A 19,679-nucleotide genomic window follows, 5' to 3' on the forward strand; every position below is an offset into this window, starting at 1 on the left:
TGAGGGAAATTATTTGGAAATTTGGGACCAACATTCACTTGGACTCGAGGATGAACTGGCTAGATTTGGGTGGTCAAAGGTCAAGGTCACTGTGACCTCACAAAACACGTTTTTGGCCATAGCACACAAATTCATACTCTAATTATGACGCATTTTACCACAAACGTCTAATAGGATAAAGTGATGAAGTGATTACATTTTATATCCAAATGGTCAAAGGTCACCTTCACTGTGACATCATAATGTTCTGAATATAACATTTCTTTCTTCCTCTCTGTTTCTCCCCTCCTCTTCCACCCTGAACGCCTCCACAAGGTCTGGAGTCCCTGCGTGACAGTGCCCACTCTACACCAGTGCGTTCAGTGTCCCACGGGGAATCCTTCATGCCACGCTCCCGGAGCCAGGCCACAGACGCCAGTGATGGGACGGCGGTGATCTCGGACGAGGCCTACAGCCCGTCCGACAGCGTCCTGCCCACCCCGGTGGCCGAGCACAGCATGGAGCTGACTGTGTCACGCCAGATCAACGGGGCGCCCTGCAGCATTGAAGAGGAGAAGGAGTCGGAGGCGGGCACCCCCATGCACGGGGAAGGGGGTGATTTTGGTGCGGACGGTAGATCTGCACAGGAGGGTGCAGGGGGGGACTCGGCCCTCAGCGAGGTGGAACAGGTGAATAAGTTTGTCTTAAGTGTCCTCCGTTTGCTCCTTGTGACCATTGGACTCCTCTTTGTCTTGCTCCTCCTCCTCATCATCCTCACCGAGTCAGACCTTGACATAGCATTTTTACGTGATATCCGCCAGACCCCCGAATTTGAGCAGTTCCATTACGAATACTTTTGTCCCCTCAGGCGGTGGTTTGCCTGCAAGCTCCGCTGGGTGGGCGGGTTGCTCATTAACAAGTGAGAGTGCGGTCGTAGAGTTCGTAAGCCCGTTCGGGGGTCTGAGAAGACGGTTAGGACTCCGGAGTGATGGAGGGCAGCCTCGTCCCAACCATGAACCCTGCTTCTCCCATCATCCTCCTGCTGACATACAGCTTGGACCACTCCTGGTAACACCGGGCCAGGATTTCTCTTCCCCTCCTCCACTTTGAGTTACACCCCCCCCCCACTCAACCACCTCCTCTTTTTGCTTCTTTTCTTCTTTTTTCTTTTCTTTTTTTTTCTACAAAGGCAGAGGACATTTTTTTGCGTTTTGTTTTTGTTTGTTTTTTTCAAGTCATTTCAGGTATTTTATTTTTTCAAATAACACAAAGGAAAAAAATTAAAACTGAAATCAAAGAACTGAAGAATTTTAAACAGTTCCTTTTACAGGAACGGTAGATTTTGTTGCAACGGATGAATGTTGCCTTCATTTATTATTTATTGCTTTTAAACATATATTTGCATAAGAGAAGGAGGCGAGATGATGAACGGTAATCGAGGAAGTTGATTTGTCATTAAAAGATGGAAGTGAGTTAGGTTAGAGTCGATAGGCCTACTGCAGTGAAGTATATGTGAGGCAAAGTAGTATAAAATCTTTTGATACTGATCCATGCCCATCAGAAGTCAGCTAGACAAACAGCAGATTCACGTCATCAGAGAAAACAGAACAATCTGAAGGGAATGATAGTGAAGGTTGGTGAAACAGGAGAGAGACAGGGTGATTACCAAATGCCTTTTTTCAGAGGATGTCGATGACTGTTGGCAGATTTGATTTTTGTGGATTGTTTTAAGACACAATTACACTTTAGTATACATTGGTGTACAAAGTAAACTGGTGAAGATCAGAGTTGTTTTTCTAACGTTTTATAAGGATACAGTAAAATAAACCAGTACCAATAGTGTTATGTGAGCCAGTAGTGTCAGATGCGGTTAGAGATATATTCATGAAGAGCAAAGATTCACTGGCACCAATAGATAATAGTCTAGATAGATGTGCAATGCTCATATGGTTTTAATAATTAAGTACTTTTTAATGTGCACATTTGTTCAGTTGTTCTGTTATTTCTCCAATTAATTTGATTTGCATTTTCTCATCAAGTTGAAATTCGATGAATTTCAATTATTTCTTTATATGAAGAGTTTATGATTTATTTTGGTTTCATATCAACCATGCTCTTAGGTTTATGTATCATACTATATTATTATTATTACTAGAATAAGAGTAATGATGTACTTTTTGTACAAATTAGTTTGTTTCCTAATATATATTGACAGGTTTTCCATGTATATTTTAACAGAACTGAAATGTTATTTTGTTATTGAAGATTAAATTATACCTTTTTTAGCGCTGTGTTTCAAGTAAGGTCAGAAGCATTCATGGCAATGTGGATGGGGGGGACAAAACAAAACAAACAAAAAAAAAAACAAAACAAAAAAAAAAACAGGGTTTTTATCCAGATCCACTCAACACTGATCACAACTGTCATCACTCCACCAGCAGTGAATCAGCCTTCAACGTACATGCAGTTTAAAACATGTATTTGTGCAGAATAAAATCTGCAGATATCATTGTACCACCACAAATACCAAATAATCCAAAAATACATTTTCACCTTTCATAACTTTACCATATCTTATTGTACTTGAAGAGTCTGTAGAGACGACTGTGAGCCTGACCGGTACTGGATCTGCACCAAACAGTAAAAACCTGTTCTTTGACCCATGGCCTAACTTCCCACTAAAATTCATTTAAACATGTTAAAACAAAACTAAAGCTGAAATGATTAGTTTATTGATTGATAGTGCTTTAACAGGCAACTATTTTGACAATTGAATACTTGTCATATTTCAACTGCCAAACGTTTTCTGGTGTCAGCTTCTTCAGTGTGAGGATCTTTGTAAATTTCATATCTTTTGGTTTTTGACTGTCACCTTGGGTTCTTAGAAATTATGTTCATTTTATGATCTAAACAATTAATCGATTAATCCAGAAACTAATAGATTAATTGATAATGAAAATAAGTGTTAGTTGCAGCATTAAACAAAACAATTTGTCGCTCACAAATTAAAAATTAACAATTAGATGGGACTGGAAAGGTCACCTCTTTGGTTGAGGAAACAGCGGAGTGTGCTTGACAAACTACAGTATGTAATGAAGACATTTTCTGAGGTACCTCATGCACTTTTTTCTTAACTATGTACTTAAGTTTCTTTCTTCCCTTGATTTTTTTTTTTATGTCAGCCACAATAAAAACAGATACCAATATATCTACGATAAGCCAATACTGGCAAATAATATCTGCCCTTTGATTTGCCGGTCAGGCTCTAGACTCCTCTGCCTCGTAGCTCCAGGGAGCAATAACTGTCATGGCTGTTGGATTCTGGGTAAAATCTGTTTTTTGTACTGAGTGTCTACCTCCTGTACCAAGTGCAGGCGTAAGTGTTAGTGTGTTCGTATGTAGGAATCAAAACAAGATTCAAGGTGATCGCGGTGGATGTTTAGACAGAGAAGAGTAAAAAAAAAAAAAAAAAGGTAAATTTATTATATTTTGCTAAAAAGGAGAAAGACTCACGGGAAGGAAATGAGGCATGAAATGAGAGACAGAGGTAGAGAGAGACTGAGGGAAATCAGAGGTTCAAATGGGAACGGAAGGCATTTGGTGACTCGTCACTCTAATGGCTGTACAGGGGTTGATTGTGTTCGGCCTCCTATTTCAAATCCCACACCCTCCCCACCCCCCCTCCCCACCCCTACACCAGCACCTGCAGCTGCTCCACTGAAGGCCCAATGGTGCTACCTTCTTTGTTTGCTCCTGTGTAAACCGAGCCTGTCAGTCCCGGGCGAAGTTGTCGCCCTGACCAGAGTAGCATGCACTTTGGCGTTGTGGCTGGATCCACTCTTCTAGCTCATTATCCTTTACAAAGCGTAGTTATCTGTGGCGGAGGGAGCAGCACGATGCTAGAGGGAATATCAAATCATTAGAGCTACATTAGCAAGCAGCCTGCCATATACAGTAGAGGAGCTTATTTACGTCAAGTTAATAGTTTTTCACTTGGATCCGTCCAGTAAATAGCAGATGCAAAGATGAAGCACATTTCTCCTAACAAGGGGTGGAGCAGGGTGGGCGGGTTGACTTTTTTTTTTTTTTTTTGTGTACATTCATACTTCATATTTATTACTTCTTTACTGACATAAAGGTCAACATGACTGGCCAGTCCAGCCAGGCCGAGTTGTTAGCAGGACATCTTTTAAAGGTCAGTCTGCAAAGGTGTTTCTCGTACATCTATCAGCATTATGTAGCTTCAGTGGTCTCTCTCTGAACATGCAACAATTAAACAAAAAAAAAAGGCAGCATTATTCAAGGAGCAATAATCAGCTGTAAGAGCAAAAAGATGATTTACAAACTTGTGTATGAAAATCCAACGATGAATATGTCCTTTCATGTTTCTAGAAAACCACTTACCAAATTGCTGTTGTGCTGACTCTAACAACGATGTGACCATTGAGACACTTGTTGCATTCAGTAATAACATTTTATAAAAAAAAAAAAATCAATTGTCCTTGGAGACCTCTTGTGTGGATGTTTGTTCTGCTGCTGTTTTCTTTGCTGTTTTCATTGTTAAGTGACAGATTGCTCCCTGTGCCTGGATCCTAACTGCAGTTTACCAAAGTGGCAAAGATGAAGGAATGGAGACACAAGACACAACATCCCTGTCAGTTGTACTACAGACTGCTCCATCCCTAAATCTCCCCAGGCCCAGAGGGAAAACGGTGTTCATCTGTCTGAAGCTGTGATGTAGCCCCTAAAAAAAATCTGTCTTAATTTGTCTTTACAGGCACATTTTCCTGTGGCAAACCTGACTTTACATTTACATTTCAGTTGCTGTGTCATGTTTACATATTTTACTGTTCTTTTACTTCATGGGAGATGGTTACAGTTTAGGTCAGGTCTGTGACTTTTGATGATCAAGTGTCAGCGTCATCCATGGTTTATATATGAAAAACAGATAATCCATCCGTCCCTGAAAAGCAACAGTGAAGGTACAGCCATGCAAAGTACATAACGGGGGATGGACTCAATAACAGAAACACCTGCATGGTGTAAAGTAATACCTCACAACAACTAAGCAACAATAAACTTGTGATCAATTCTAAGTTTTGTCAAAGATTTGTTGGGATAATTTTTGAGGTTGTAGTTTGTGGTGATATTGTAACTGTGAGGTGTTCTTGTTATTTTGTCTACTCCCTGTGTCTTGCTACATATTTCAGCAATGATCAGATTATCAGTCTCAAAAAACAATTATTAAGGACTTTATCAAAGATTATCACTGGCTGTCCTTCAAACATATTTTTTTTTGGGTTTTTGTTGATATTTATCTGATGAAAATTAATTACACAACCAAATTAGATGATCTTAATCTGGTGATTTAGACACAATTGGCTACTTGAATTTCATCCCTAGCCAAAATCCTTATCATATTAAAGTGGATCATGATAGTCATAACTGAAGACATCTTGGTCTGCTTTTAGCCCCTCTGCCAACTCCCAGTAGACGGACCCTTACACGACCGTGTATACACATCATTAAGTGTATATGCTTATCCATGTCTGGTGGTGTTATGTTGTCTGCATCGTTCTATCCTGGGATTGGAGATTGCTGTTTAATTACGTTATATATGAAAAAAAAAAAATATATATATAAATCCATGTGCCAAATCCAGTTCTTGTTCAGTCTGATCCATTCCGAACCCGTTTGTACTGTAGGTAACCTTCTGTACAAGTCAGTATAAAATATTGTTTCTCTCCAATAGTCCCTTGTAACTGGTGCCATTAAATAAAACTATTCAAACTTGAAATAAACATTGAATAAAATTGTGATGTGGCTTTCCCTGTGGCTTTGTGGAACAAGACAAATTCAGCACAGCATACCTTTCTCAAGCAAAAAGAAAAAACTGAATGTAGACTAGCTGAATCAATATTTTAAATGTATTTAATATAAAAAATTCAAATGGACAGTGAAAAAGTCAGCTAAAATTTTACAACAATGAATATAGTCTGGACAGACACCATAGCAATAACTGTGCAGCACATACACTGTAAACACTGTAAATACTACTTAACAATTACTAAGACTAGCTCGTTTGAAAATGTAGTGAATGATTAGTTTCCCAGAAGACAGCCCTAGCTCAGGTGTGAAAAGGCTGGCTTCAAGAAGGGCCGCTGGTTGGTTTGAGGGGTCGGGACAGCCATGAAGCCTGGTCTCCTTCCTGCTGACGCATCTCCTGCCGAGCTCCTGGACCCCCGACCTGCAGCTTTTGATCCACCTCTGGAGCTGGACGATGACCACGATTTATTGCTGTTGTAGCCACGACTGAATGCACAACAGAAGAAGAGACGAGAAGAGACGAGAAGAGACATAAGAATAAAGGGAATCTATTGGGCAGATATGGTCTCCAACTGGATGATGAAATGTGAGACAAATGCTCTACACACCCTTTAGAATTGGAGCTTGTGTTGCCATATACTTTTTTCTTCTTAGAATACTTGTGGAATGGAGCTTTTTTCCTCTTCTGTCCCTGTTTGGACTGATTACGGAAGTAGGTGGAGGACTCTGTGTCGCCCTCGTCCTTGTAGTTTATGTTAGCGCGGCCTCGTGTCGTGTCAATCCACCCATCTCCACCACTCGCAGTGTGTTCCTCTTCTACGGAGGCAATGTATGGTTAATATCACAATGTAAACTAGTAAAGGAAGCAGGGTGCAAAACATTTATATAACCAAAAACTTCAGTTGGGTCTCTTACCAGGTAGCTCCCACTCAGAGTATTTCTGTAGGACCTGAATGACTTCAGCTCCATACTTCTCCAGTTTGTCCTCTGTCACACCATCAATTTGTAGGAGGACTTCCGAGTTAGAAGAAAGCTTCTCTGTCGTGGGAAAGCAGGGTTTCATAAGTTATAAAATTCTTATTGTATAATATGAGCTGTTGTGGCATTTAAAATGCAGTCTTAACAATTTTTTCAGACATTACCAGCTATCTTTTTCAAGGTGGCAGTGGAGAAGATGTTGAAATAGTGAAGGCCAAATGCTTTCCCCAGCTGCTTGCACAAATCTGTCAGCTCCTTCAGACACTCCTGAACCTTCTCTTCTCTCTGGGAGACATTCTTGGCCACAGCAGCTTTATGTTTCCTGATGGTAGACGCACTCTCCGTTTCATAGAACTCGACCTGCCACAAGTTAAATGTAATAATATTTAACAACTCAATTAAAAGTCATTTTCCAGCTCTTCACATTGCGTTTAATATGATGCATGACCTGTTACCTGCATGTGTCCGGACAGAACGTTCATGGCTTTTGGACCAGCAGAGACATAAGCCGCAGCTTGGCCTTTGACTGTGATGTAGAGGTCCTCAACCAGAATGTTATCCAGAACCAGTTTTTTGAAGAGACGGTCGGCGTTATGCTTGGAGTAGGCTCCTCCCATCGCAAACATTCCTGTCTGTATCTTAGCAGATTTAGACCCTGACAAAATAAAAGTTTCACCCCGTGTGAACATTCACAGTTCTTACCACATAGAATATGAACACAGCTGTACAAGACAGATCTTATTACATACATCACTGCAAGATTCACAGTTGCAAAACGCCTTTTCAATGCAAGCACAAGTACATACTGTACCTGTGAAGATATCCACGAGCATGTTTAGTGTCAGCCGGCTTTGCTGAGCAGTCTTGCCGTACATTGCTCCAACTTTCTCGCAATTCTCCTGGACGAACCTCACAATCTTCTTCACGTCTTCGCTGACATTTCTCATCTTGTATTGCTGCACACAGGAATATTCAAATTGTTGCTCAACTGGAAACAACCATGTAGGTTTTGAATATGTAATAAATAAAGTAAGTAATGACAGGAAATGATTCCTACGTTGGGTTTGGTGCAGTTGTCACAGCTGACGTCGGGGTGGTCTTTACAGAAGCTTTTGTTGAACTTGAGCTCCCCAAAGTAAGCGAGCAGCTGTATTCTTCTACACTCCATCATGTTCTCGCAGAAGTGCACCATGCTATGTAGGTTGTTGTAATGAGTCGCCTTGGTGTGTCTGTCACCTTCTCTGTCCACTGTGATTAAAAAAGAAATGAATAACCATCTGACGCTACATGACTAATATACAGTTAGCTGTTTGGAAAGAAAACGTGATTTGAATGAATTCATAGCTTTTTTTTTTTGCATGCATTAAGAAATGTCTGTTATTTTTGCCACATACTGCTGATAATCCTCTTGATGCGGTGGACGTCGGCGTAGGAGTAGAAGAGAATACAGTGAGAGATTTCTCCGTCTCTGCCGGCTCTTCCCGACTCCTGGTAGTAACCCTCCATTGATTTAGGCAGACTGGCGTGGATCACATAGCGCACATCAGGCTTGTCAATGCCCATGCCAAAAGCTATGGTGGCACAGATGACCTGGCAGACAAAGGGAAACAGTGAAACAATAGCAATGCGCGATATGTCTCTACTTATACTTTAAATCCTTCAATTATCTACTGGTCGGCAACATGTTACCTTTGTATCTATGAGTAATTTTTATATGATATCAGTGACTGAGTGGTGGTCTCACCTGGCAGCCGTCCTGATTGATCCACTTGGTCTGCACATATTCTCTGTCACCGTCACTCAGGCCTGCGTGATACGCCAGAGCTAATATCCCTGCTCTCTGAAGACTCTGGGCCATGGCATCACAGTCATTACGGGATAGGCAGTACACGATGCCAGAGTCACCTGCAACATGCAGAGAGGCAGCTTAATAAACACAAGACAAATTCAAAGAGGGTTTGAAAACACTCATTCACTAATTTAAAACATGGTCTTTCTTTCATTACAAGGCTACGTACAAAAGCAATTAATCATTTGACAAAAACATGGATCTAAAGCTTCATTTGATGCTTAAGATTTTTACATGCTTCAATAAAACAAAATGGAATAATATACAGTAACCAGACAGCAGCACAGCAGCATCTTTTGCATATAAGGTGCCATAATTCACTGATTAGACAACTCCTTGACTGCTGATATAATTTCTCTTTAACTGTCCCTTCGACATTACTCAGATATGACGGACCTCAGAATGTGTTCACATACAAATCTGAGCTGAATATTCAACAAAACAGTTTTAACAGTATTCTGAAAACAGGATGAACTTTGATCAGAAAAAGTACTTCTGAATTATTTACGTGGATAGTGCTTCTTGATCCAGCTCATGCAGTCCTCATCAACCTTTTTGGGTTTCTTGGGCAACACAGCGTACTTCAGGTTTATTCGATTGAAACTCATGGTAAACCTGAACATACGATGGTTGGAAAATGTGCAGTTACAGTTGGGTGAAACAGAAATGCAGATAATAATCTAAGAGAGAGTCTGAAATCAAACACTTACACCTGTGGCCGAGTCATATTCAGCTGGTTGAGGATATCTTTCTGGACACGGGGGGTGGCAGTGGCTGTCAGAGCCATCATCGAGACGTTAGGGAACTTCTGACGCAGTTCATGCAACCTCTTGTAGTCTGGACGGAAATCGTGTCCCCACTGAAAAATTTAAAGGTTATGGGATGATTCACGAGGGCTGTAACAAAAATAAAAGCAGATTGCAGATTGTGAATACAGTAAAAGCAGGGGAACACACCTGACTCACACAGTGGGCCTCATCTATGACAAACCTGGCCAACAGACCTCGCTCGTAAAGGTTCTGCATGGCGGAGATCAGCTTGTTACTTGCACTCACCTTGGGGAGAAGAAAAGATGCATCAGTCATAGTTACTAATAACTTTAACTGTTGGAATCTATGAGTGTGATTTCTTGTTTGATATTTCATCCATTTCTCACCTTTTCAGGAGTGACATAGAGCAGTTTAATGAGTGGATCTTTCCTGGAGAGCTGCATATAAATCCTTGCTGCTTCACGGTCACTTTTATCACCAGACAGGCTCGTTGCTGGAATCTGAAAATTGTGACATTACAAAATAAACAATGCACTTTCTGAGCAGCACACATATATTATAACAACTTCACAGTTTACTCTGAACCAAACAGACCAGCAGGAACAAACATGCTTACATCCAGTGTTGTGAGTTTCTGGACCTGGTCTACAATGAGTGATTTCAGTGGGGAGATGACCACGGTCACTCCTGATGATACGCAGGCCGGCAGCTGGTAACACAAACTTTTACCACCACCTACAAATGCATCAGGTAGAAATTTGGACATCTTTACTGCAGCTGTTACACAGCCTAGTGTGTTTCTGTCATGCATGGTGTCTACCAACCTGTAGGCATCAAAACAAACGTGTCCTCTCCCAGAAGCGTTGCATTAATTGCTTCTAGTTGATTAAACCTGAATTGATGAAGACCAAAACGCTTGTGAAAGATCTTCATCATCTCCTGTGAGTGGGGGAAGTTGAAACCTCTGAATCGATCATGGGCTGGGTTTCTGAAGGTGGGCTCTACGATGGAAAACAATAAAATTGAATAGATGTATCACAAACCTACAAAGCAACTTTAAAAAGCAGAGCCTTTATTTAGCAAGCATCTCAGAATCAGAATTGAATTTTTGTTTACATAGCCCACCCTTAGATTTTACTAAATATGCATTGCTAAGAGAATTTTGGGTCAAATGGGACTAATTTTCTGCTCTGAGATGTTTGATAAATACAAACCCAGATTTTTCAGTGCCATGCTGACTTACCAGAGGAGCAGATCTTTGAAGGCTTGGGCGCAGATGCAGGTGTTGTTGGTTTCTTCTCCCACACAGACTTGCTTGGTCCCCCTTCTTTCACTGTTGTAGTCACAGCGCTGGAGTTTTGTCTAGACACTGACGAAGTTGGAGGTTCATCAAAGTAATCAGGGATATCCGAGTCATTAAAGTCATCGATGTCAAAGTCATCGAGGTAAAAGTCATCTGGGTCTATGCCTTCTGTGGCTGTGATGGTTGCCGGGGTATTCAATTTGTTCTGCACAACAGTCCCTGGCGTCTTGGGTGAGAAGAAGAGATCTGAGTCTTCCAGGTCTGTGCTTGTTTTCTTAGAGAAATTAAAGGATGGTTTTGTGAAACTGTGAGTAGATGGAGAGTCACAGACACTCTCATTTTCCACAGAGAATTTCCCCCGGTCTTCACTGTGCAAGGGTTTCACATTAACAATACTGTCAGAGGGATCACAGTCATAGTCCACAGAGATTACTGAAGATCTTCTGATGTGAAGAGGTTTCTTGGAATCCACACGGACAGAGCTGCTGGACGACATAGCACTAGATGTATCACAACTAACAGAATATTGATCTTTTAAGCTGGGTTCAGAAATCACAGTGCTGTCTGGCTGCTGCATCCTTAACAAAGCATCACCACCAGTTGCAAGAATCCTCTTCCTGGAGGAGAGAGGGAGATGAGTGCAGTCATACTGTGGTAACATTAAATATTATGAATAAAAATAAGATTTTCCACTTAAATGTACACACACCTTTGAGCCCTCTTTAGTAAAAGGTCATTTCCACAAGATAGAGCTATAAGTTCATGTTCAGGGATGGAATCAACCAGAGAACAAATGGACTCCATGAGACTGAAAAGCTGCTCCTCTGAGACACGATCAGAAGAAAGAAACAACAAATTTAATGGATGAGGACAAAGAACAGAGTCCTTATTTCATGAATAAAATGTGTAATAAAAGTACTGGACAAATCAGAAAAAGGTCAAACACCCACTTGTTTTGTCTTTTGAGTGGTGATCAGAAGGTTCATGTGGAGTTTGACTGTCTCTGCTTTCAGTATAAGATGATTTAGATCTGTTTGAGGTAAAATTTAGAATTGTCTTTAAGGTCAAATCTGATATCCAGGTAAAAAAAAGAATATGTAATTAGAGAGGGGAGACTTTGCTATGATAAGTATTACAGTAATACAAATGTTGTGAACCCTTAGCAGCAAAAATAGACCAACCACTATCACTGTACTACTAAAAGTAATGTGTTTTTTATACCAACATGAAAATCTCAACTAATAATCTTTCACAAAAAACAAAAATAACGTCAACTAAGTCAAAGACAAGTCAGACAATGTTATAAAAGTGCAATGCTAAATCGGTGGAGTACACATTTAACAGTACAGTGGATTAACTGTGTGTTTTTAATTACAAGCATTACACATAAAGTGTACATTAATAATCATCTAATGGTCTACCACATATACACAGAAACTCCTGTAAATGATAAAGTATAATAAACTGAGAAAACTGACCTTGTCTCTAGTACTGAAGTAGTATAAGATATCACATCTGGGATTGGTGAAGGGGGAATGTAGTCTAGGTCATCTTCAGGCTCGGAGTAATCATCAATTTCTATTACCTTTGAGTCAATCAATTTTTTCTTATCATCTAAAGGGCAAAAACAAAACAAACATTTGGTATAGTCTAAGTTTTTTAGAATAACTCAATGCATTCTTGTATTTGTTCTCCAATGTAAAATAATATACACATGCTGTAACAAACAGTGTGTTACCTGTCTTTTCTTCAGGAGGCTCAGACACAACATTCTTGCCATCTTCACTATCACTCATGACAGAATTCAGATGAGCACGAGGACGTCTTCTGGGCATTTTAATGGGGTAATCATCCAGTAAAAACTCTGTTGAGTACTGATTACAACTAGGTCCTGGTGAAAGTGCAGCTTTGTTGACACTGTGCTCCAGTTCATCTGTTTCCTCACTGTTGGAAAGACCCTTCTTGTTTGAAAAGCATTTGCTTAAGTCTGGTGTCATAACAGAAGCATCAGGGTTTAGGTCCCCTGTGAATTCTCTTTTTTCTTCCTTAGGAGATGACACTGGCTTGGAGCTGTTCCCTGATATTTCTGAATTGAATGAGTTATTTTTTGCTTTAGCAGGAGTTTCAAAGTCATCAAAATCATCCCAATCTTCTATTGGGAATCCAAGAGACGCATCCAGACTCATGGAGGTGCTATTTCCACTAGTAAACTTGCTGTCATTTAGAGTTGGAGCTGTAGTCCTCTTAATACTGGATACTGCTGTAGGAGTATGGCCGGCAGGAGCACAGTTACCTGCTGGGCTGATGGAGTCTGACTTGTCTTTTGAATTTACAGGGAAGAAGTTGTTGATTTTGGACTTTTGAGGTCTCTCAAGCTTGGTTGAAAATGTCAAAGGAGATTTAGTCACCAAACTGTTCTTAGGGACATTGACATTCCTGTTTGCCAAAACATTTGTGCTGATTACCTTGGTGGGGACTTCCACTGTAGTTGTACCCGATGAGGACTTCTTTTTGAATGAAAAGGCCCTGAAACAAACAAAGGTATGGAATTAGGAAAAGGTGATTACCAGTTGAGAGCAGGTGCATAATGTCCATTTAGAGATTTGATGGATTTAGAGGACAGTCAAATTCTATTTTTGTCTTCATTAACACCTCCTCTTTTAATTTGAAAAGATGATAATGACAGTTACTCAATTTGAGTAAATTGTATAATATAATATTTTTATCTATTTGAAATAATTTAAATTAGTAAATTTATTAAATAAAAATTAGTGAAACTCCCTGGTAAAGAGCAAATGCATGGATTCACAATAAATCATCTTAAACAAAGCCAACATATCCCTCCTGTGCTGCGAACGCATACATAACTAATGAGTGTTGATAAGCACAGCACATCTGACAGCTCGAAGCTAACCGTTAGCTAGTGTTTTAGTTCCGCTGTAGTTTAAGTTCACTGTAGACTCACCCTGGTTTGGGTTTAGCCAGTGACAACCTGCTCTGAGCAGCATTGCTGTGCCTCGCCAGCTGCTCCTTCAAGTTATTTTGTGGAAGACTGGACATTGTAGGTAAGAAATGAGCTAGCGAGGGTTAGCCCGCTAGCAGTCCGTGCTCAGTTCTAGAGGTAGTGGCAACTTTCTTCACCATTGCCCGCGACACGGGATGACACGAGTAACCGGAGGATCCAGCTGTATTAGTCCCGCCAACGAAGCTAAATTAATCAAACGTATAAACTTTATTCTACTTATTTGACCATTTAACCGCAACGCCTGCTCACTCTGGTGATGTATGAAATAGACAAACAACGAATTGATTTTGCGCCTGTTCAACAAACTGACTCCTTATTGGCTTAGGTTGAGCAGGAAAGGGGCTTCTGGGAAATGTAGTCTTACGAGACACATGCCCAATAGTCAGGCCCCGCCTCTACTGTAGAGCATAGATTAAAGAACTGTAAAGGCAAGAAAATAAATTAATAAATAAACAAAAACACAAATAGATAATTTTATTGCAGCTTAGTCATCTCTCTCTCTCTTTACACACACACACACACACACACACATACACATACACACACACACACACACACACACACACACACACACACACACACACACACACACACACACACACACACACACACACACACACACACACACACACACACACACACACATATATATATATATTTAGCCTTATGCTTTAATTTTTGTTTTTTCACTTTTCATTTCTATATTTAATGGTCATAATGTAGACAAAGCTCTCTCTAGACATATTTTCAGCCACTGGAACCTGCTGGGTACCATGATTGTGCTACTCACAGGTGATGTCTCCTTAAATCAGGTGAAACATGATATTATATACCACAGATTTTCTTCTGGTATATCCTCATATCCTGCTAAAGAAGTGGAGTGTTTAGACCTGTATGAGATACAAAGCTGCAACACCATTTTATAACCCTGCAATTTTCTTGGATATAAAAAGTTTCTTTTTTTTGCCTTGAAAACAAAATGAGCTTATGCAGGTTATGTCTGCTGCAATGATTCACTTTTACTATTAATTAAAAGTAGTTTTTCACAAAGGGATAAAACAATTTTTATTAATTTGTTAAGTTGATGTGTACATTCTCTTCCCAGTGGAGTCGCCCCCCGAGGGAGCAGGTTTAAGGTGTGGTAATGACAGAAAGCAACATGCGGATTATACCCTCCTCAATCATTATAGCTATAGTCATCATATTTGCGGACCTTGCAGACAGCTGCAACTGCATATTGTGATAAAAAAAAAAAACTCAAACAGATTTAAAAGATTTTATTTGTAAATTGAATCATTGGTTCTTAAGTGATAAACTGATATGTATTGATCTGTCATGGTGTTTTACTGGATGCTGAGACTTGCTTCATTGTGAAAAGACCCACCCTACATGAAAGCAATTCAGGCTGCTGATTCTATAAAAATTACCATATATAACAACAATTTTAAAAAGTAGTTGAATTCCGTTCCCTTTTCAGTCCTTTTGTATTTTGCGATGATGCAGAAATCACAACACTGGGAAAGATGAGCAGGCAGCAAGTCCACACATATTCTTCCCACGTTCAATGAGAAAATATCTGTAAAAGGACAACAATGTTATGGCCTTTCTGTGGTTGGTGTATATTTCATATTATTTTCTTGTATGTGGTAAAACAGAAAACTTACCCATTAATCCCCCAGTCGGATGACCATGAGTTCTTTACTATCCAGTAAGGGCTGCCATTGTCCTTTCCATACCCGACTGCTAGCACTGCATGGTTAACCTTGTCTGTGGTGTTGTCGCATTTGGTGCTGACAGCAGGAAGAGAAGAGAGTTAGTCTCCAACTTTATAAACATGACTGTTTTGATAAAGAATGAGGCACTAAACCACTGCAAGTCTGACAGCTTTACTGACAGAAAGAGCCTGTTTTATGAGTGATTTAAATGCTCAGAGTGCAGACAATATGTTTATAACCAAATGAAATATTCATAAACCAAGATTTTCAAATCCTTACTTATGCAACAGTCAGTGCTGGGAAGGTGATTGATTCCACTGCACTGATTATTAATTACTTTTCAGTAGGTCTATCTTTAATGTAGTTGGTCGGTGCCCTGTAAAAATGTCACAACCTAATGACCTCTCCAAGTTAATACTTAATGAAAACACAATACTGAATTTGGTTAGTGTTGTTAGACCTCACACCTGTCTGACCCATGTTGTCCACAAATATGCCAAAAGAAGGCTTTCCTGCCCGACCAAAACAGCAAAGTAACAGAATAAATGTTATATTCTACATATAAGCATTTTTTAATGAAAAGAAAACATTTGGCTGTAACACCTTTTGTAATCATAGACAGTCTGATTAGTAGGTGTAATTTAATTACAATTTTTTTCTCAGTAACTGTCACAGATTCTAATTACATTTATTTTGTAAATCATGTCACCTAACATAACAATCCCATCACATTTAACTAGTTACTCCCCAACACTGGTTGGGGGGTGGGATTAAGCTTTGCCTCTCTGATTCTTGTGTGCTAATAATACTAGTGTTAATAAATCTACAAGAAAAGTTGATGTATTGTGTATGTGTTTAAATGACATTAAAATATTTTTTTCTCTATTCCTTGTTGATAAGTGAGAGAAAATGTTACAATAGCAGATTAAGGTACTATTTTGGCCTGAAAATCTCCCTGATCGTTCAAGTAAAGGTGATGTCTTTCTAAGACATACTGTATATTACTACAGCGCAGCAAAACTGTTCAGCAATTTGTAAATGTAAGAAACAAAGAAACAAACAAAACCTTAAAAATAGACGGCCTAATAATGCTCCAAGATTACAGATCACATTATTTCTGTGACTTCCTATCACCTGGTGTATACGCCCTGGTGGTAATGCATGAAGTCCGGGGTCACTTCAAAGGCAAAGCTGACAGGATTTCGTGTGGCGACAGCATCAACCATTCCCATCTCATCGTACTGACAGGTAACAGAAAAACATCATCACTCACAGGCTCTCAATAAAGACAGTTATCTCAAGGAAAGACATTGATGTTCACTTACTGCAGTTATGTTCATCACCTCTCTCACATAAGCGATTGCCGCTTTTGGGTCATACTTGCAAACACCTTCCTAAATTTAACAAAAGAGGAAGAATCAAAAGCTATTAAATATGTAATTTCAAGTCAGTTTTGTTTATTAGTTTGTTTTGTTTTTGCTGTAGGATAGCTGCTTATTTACTTACAATAGCTGTGTATGGGTAGTCCGTCTCTGCCATCAGTCCCTTACTGTACATGATGTATTCAAAAGCTTGACTTGGAAGACCGCTAGAAGAAAAAAATAATAATAATCATACAAATCTGACTGTGTTGATGCACAAAGTGGTAGTTAACAGGGATATTATAAAAAGAGGAAAGGAATCAGGTTTGACTCTCACCCATTACATCCATGGTTGTTGAAGTCCTGGGCACAGTCCACCAGCTGTTGTTCTGACTAGGTAATTGGAAAATTACATTTCAAAGATGAATTAAAATGTCATAGTTCAAGATTACAGTAAATATGCTCTGTCCTACTATGGCGGTGGAACTATATTTTTAGTTGAGAGCAGCAGTACAAGAGCAGCAGTTTTGATAGAGGAGTGAAACAAAGTCACCAGTGGTACGAGTTTCCCATGGGTGATAGCGGTAACAGACTCCAAACAGCCGGTTGTTGAAAATGTCCAGCAACTGCCACAACCTCCCTTTAGAGAAAAACAAAAAGGTAAAAGGACATTTTGTGAATATTTTACAAACTTTTTCTCTCATGCCTCCCTTTGGAAGATGAAAGATTTTCATACACCCTCCATAATGCATACATTTATGGTATTTTTATCAACCCGTAACAATATGCCTTTTCACAGAAGACATTCTGACATGTGACAGTAGGAAAAGCACAGCTGTAAATAATAAAATTAATGATGACTGAATTTATTTTGGCTGCTCCAGTTTCAGGGTCCTAGTATTGTGTATACTGGCTCACTGTCACACTGTCATGTCACACTGGGATACTTTAATAGAACGGAGCCATTGTTAAACAAACTGTTAAGAGTTTTTACACACAAATGACAAAAGGCTTTCCTGCTATTGTGAGTGAACTCAGAGCAAGTGCTTCTTCTTCTATTATAGATTTGACTAACAAGTTTACTTGATGAACAGCACCACTGTTTTTCTTTTCAAATCTGTCCATTCTGTATTTTACAAGCCATTTTGCTCTCTTGAATAGGCCTAAATCTCAACAGCCCAAATCTTGAGAGCATTGCAAGCATCAGATCACTCAACAGACAGATTCATAGATATTTTTTCAATCTTTTTCACCTCTATCCATGAATCATTAATTTTTTTCGCAGCAGTGAGCAGCTCCTTCACTTCCTTCACTCCCTTTGTGCATTTCATTGCAGGAGAATTGTGTCTATTAACAGGACACTCATTAGGGTACGTAGTGGGCACGCTCACTTTTGTCGCATTTCAAGCGTGAACACAATATACACTCAAAACCTGCTTAGAATTAGTATGACTGGGTGGGCACGCCTCTTGGGAAGCAATGGATTATTACGGTTATACTGACAATAACTGAAAATAAAATGTGTGTTTGTTGGATGGTTTGTGCAATTAAACTTTACCTGATTCTTCACATCTGTCACATAATTCCCTTTATTCCTCCAGTCAATGGAGTCTGGATATGGTCCGTTGCTACTGAGGTAGTTCCCTCTTGTGGCAGAGCAGTTCTGTAGAAGACAGTATGTAAAATAACCTGTCCTGAACAAAAAACAATCTGTGTAAACTACTTCCTGAATGGGTGCCATTACCTGTGGCTCAGACCAGAGGAAAGACTTCCGAAATTCACTGAATGTCATGTCTGAAAACTGGTTCAGCCCCACTGCAGGAAGAGATTAAACAAAGCTCAACACATGTGTAAAAAAAATAATAAAAATAGTGAATGCAACAACAAGCTCCCCCTACTTGTGAAAGAGTGATTTCCTTCATTGTGTTTGTCAATCCTCCTCTTGTTCTCAGTGAATATCTGGAGTCTCTCATAGTATTCCTTCAAGCTGTACACTTTGTTTTGCTGTTCAAAGGGGACACTGCAGTTAACTTTGTTTTTTTATCATATTATATCGATTACTTTAGACTAACTATGGGGTAGTAATCAGCTTATAGGGTTAATCATACAGCTCACATTAGAGCATAATGTTGAGATTTTTCTAACTTCCTCTAAACCATATACTGTTCACATTTGTTACATGAACAGTTTGATAGACAAATCCTACTGTACCTGTGCCATCCATGACTTGAAGTGAAACTCATCTGAAAATAAGTCATATTGTCAAACGTAATGTAATACAGCGAATAAATGTAACAAGAAACGAATATACATGGTAGAATACGAAACTGAAAGTGTGGGCTAACACAAAGAGAAATGTGTGTACAACTATAAAAAAAGTGTTCTACTTCACAAAACGGACAATCGCAGCAGCTTACCTTGTTCAGAAAGATAAAAAGCTGAAGCTGCGGACACCAAAGCAAACAAAAGCAAGGCGTTCATTATGAAGCTTTGCTGTCAAAGCTGCAGGCGGTGATGAAAGAGGGCGAAAGTGAAGTGTAACATTTGGGAAGTCACGAGGTGAACTGCTGCCTGCTCAAATTCCCCTACTGACAAAAATAAATCGACACGGTGAATGACTCAACCAATTAGCGTCAAATCAAATCATCAGGGAGACAAAAACTTGCAACAACCTCAAAAGTCACCTTTGAACATATTAGATGATAATGTACAAATTGCCTACAAGTAATAGGTCAGGGCTCATTTAATTAAATGTATCTTAATTTGATGCCCCTGCTGCACAGCAATTCTTAAATCTTTATGGTGGAAAGATCCCAGCAAAGAAAGAGAAAAGACCAGAGCATAGGTGGCCACGGGCACTTCCGGTTCAAATC

General features: G+C 39.6%; 3 protein-coding genes across 9 annotated transcripts in view; 1 reads left to right on the forward strand and 2 right to left on the reverse strand.

The window, feature by feature from the left end:
• The window catches only part of LOC130176242 (FERM domain-containing protein 5), a 59,472-nt gene extending 53,674 nt beyond the window's left edge, over nt 1-5,798 (forward strand). For 4 of the 6 annotated variants that reach the window (XM_056387197.1, XM_056387200.1, XM_056387199.1 and 1 more), the window contains one exon: nt 316-5,798. In XM_056387197.1, the coding sequence (XP_056243172.1) occupies nt 316-902 (587 nt within the window). In that variant the 3' untranslated portion in view covers nt 903-5,798. The remainder of the gene's footprint in view (nt 1-315) is intronic. The other 2 variants (XM_056387202.1, XM_056387201.1) reach the window with 2 other exon arrangements.
• Nucleotides 5,799-5,892: 94 nt separating this feature from the next.
• Nucleotides 5,893-13,996, reverse strand: blm (BLM RecQ like helicase). 2 transcript variants are annotated; one of them, XM_056386182.1, is made up of 22 exons: nt 13,671-13,996; nt 13,171-13,231; nt 12,444-13,080; nt 12,184-12,319; nt 11,656-11,735; nt 11,415-11,529; nt 10,646-11,322; nt 10,227-10,403; nt 10,019-10,137; nt 9,789-9,902; nt 9,589-9,687; nt 9,343-9,491; nt 9,141-9,247; nt 8,528-8,688; nt 8,178-8,373; nt 7,841-8,031; nt 7,595-7,739; nt 7,239-7,438; nt 6,948-7,143; nt 6,721-6,843; nt 6,414-6,621; nt 5,893-6,291 (listed from the first exon to the last, which is right to left on the reverse strand). In XM_056386182.1, the coding sequence occupies exons 1-22, from the start codon at nt 13,763-13,765 to the stop codon at nt 6,102-6,104; spliced, it is 4,176 nt and encodes a 1,391-aa protein (XP_056242157.1). In that variant the 5' UTR covers nt 13,766-13,996; the 3' UTR covers nt 5,893-6,101. The 2 variants fall into 2 exon arrangements, with proteins under 2 accessions (XP_056242157.1, XP_056242156.1); XM_056386181.1 differs by having other exon boundaries at nt 12,444-13,231.
• Nucleotides 13,997-14,992: 996 nt separating this feature from the next.
• On the reverse strand, nt 14,993-19,381 carry ctsh (cathepsin H). The gene is made up of 12 exons (XM_056387287.1): nt 19,224-19,381; nt 19,018-19,049; nt 18,705-18,810; nt 18,551-18,621; nt 18,365-18,469; nt 17,360-17,446; nt 17,144-17,199; nt 16,952-17,033; nt 16,771-16,839; nt 16,580-16,686; nt 15,395-15,520; nt 14,993-15,306 (listed from the first exon to the last, which is right to left on the reverse strand). Exons 1-12 carry the CDS (start codon nt 19,285-19,287, stop codon nt 15,237-15,239), a joined length of 975 nt encoding a protein of 324 aa, XP_056243262.1. The 5' UTR covers nt 19,288-19,381; the 3' UTR covers nt 14,993-15,236.
• Nucleotides 19,382-19,679: the final 298 nt, after the last annotated feature.

Source organism: Seriola aureovittata, chromosome 10 (genome assembly GCF_021018895.1).
Source record: "Seriola aureovittata isolate HTS-2021-v1 ecotype China chromosome 10, ASM2101889v1, whole genome shotgun sequence".
Taxonomy (NCBI): domain Eukaryota; kingdom Metazoa; phylum Chordata; class Actinopteri; order Carangiformes; family Carangidae; genus Seriola; species Seriola aureovittata.

What these genes read in the sequence shown, in the direction of transcription:
- ctsh (XM_056387287.1), bottom strand. Translation starts at nt 19,287, where the DNA reads ATGAACGCCTTGCTTTTGTTTGCTTTGGTGTCCGCAGCTTCAGCTTTT. An exon ending in AACAACCATGGATGTAATGG is followed by an intron (nt 17,034 to 17,143) that starts GTGAGAGTCAAA and finishes TTTTTCTTCTAG; the next exon opens with CGGTCTTCCAAGTCAAGCTT. An exon ending in AGGTGATGAACATAACTGCA is followed by an intron (nt 16,687 to 16,770) that starts GTAAGTGAACAT and finishes GTTACCTGTCAG; the next exon opens with TACGATGAGATGGGAATGGT.
- blm (XM_056386181.1), bottom strand. Translation starts at nt 13,765, where the DNA reads ATGTCCAGTCTTCCACAAAATAACTTGAAGGAGCAGCTGGCGAGGCAC. An exon ending in ACTTCAGTACTAGAGACAAG is followed by an intron (nt 11,736 to 12,183) that starts GTCAGTTTTCTC and finishes TACCTCAAACAG; the next exon opens with ATCTAAATCATCTTATACTG. An exon ending in ACAACTGCACCAAACCCAAC is followed by an intron (nt 7,740 to 7,840) that starts GTAGGAATCATT and finishes TCCTGTGTGCAG; the next exon opens with CAATACAAGATGAGAAATGT.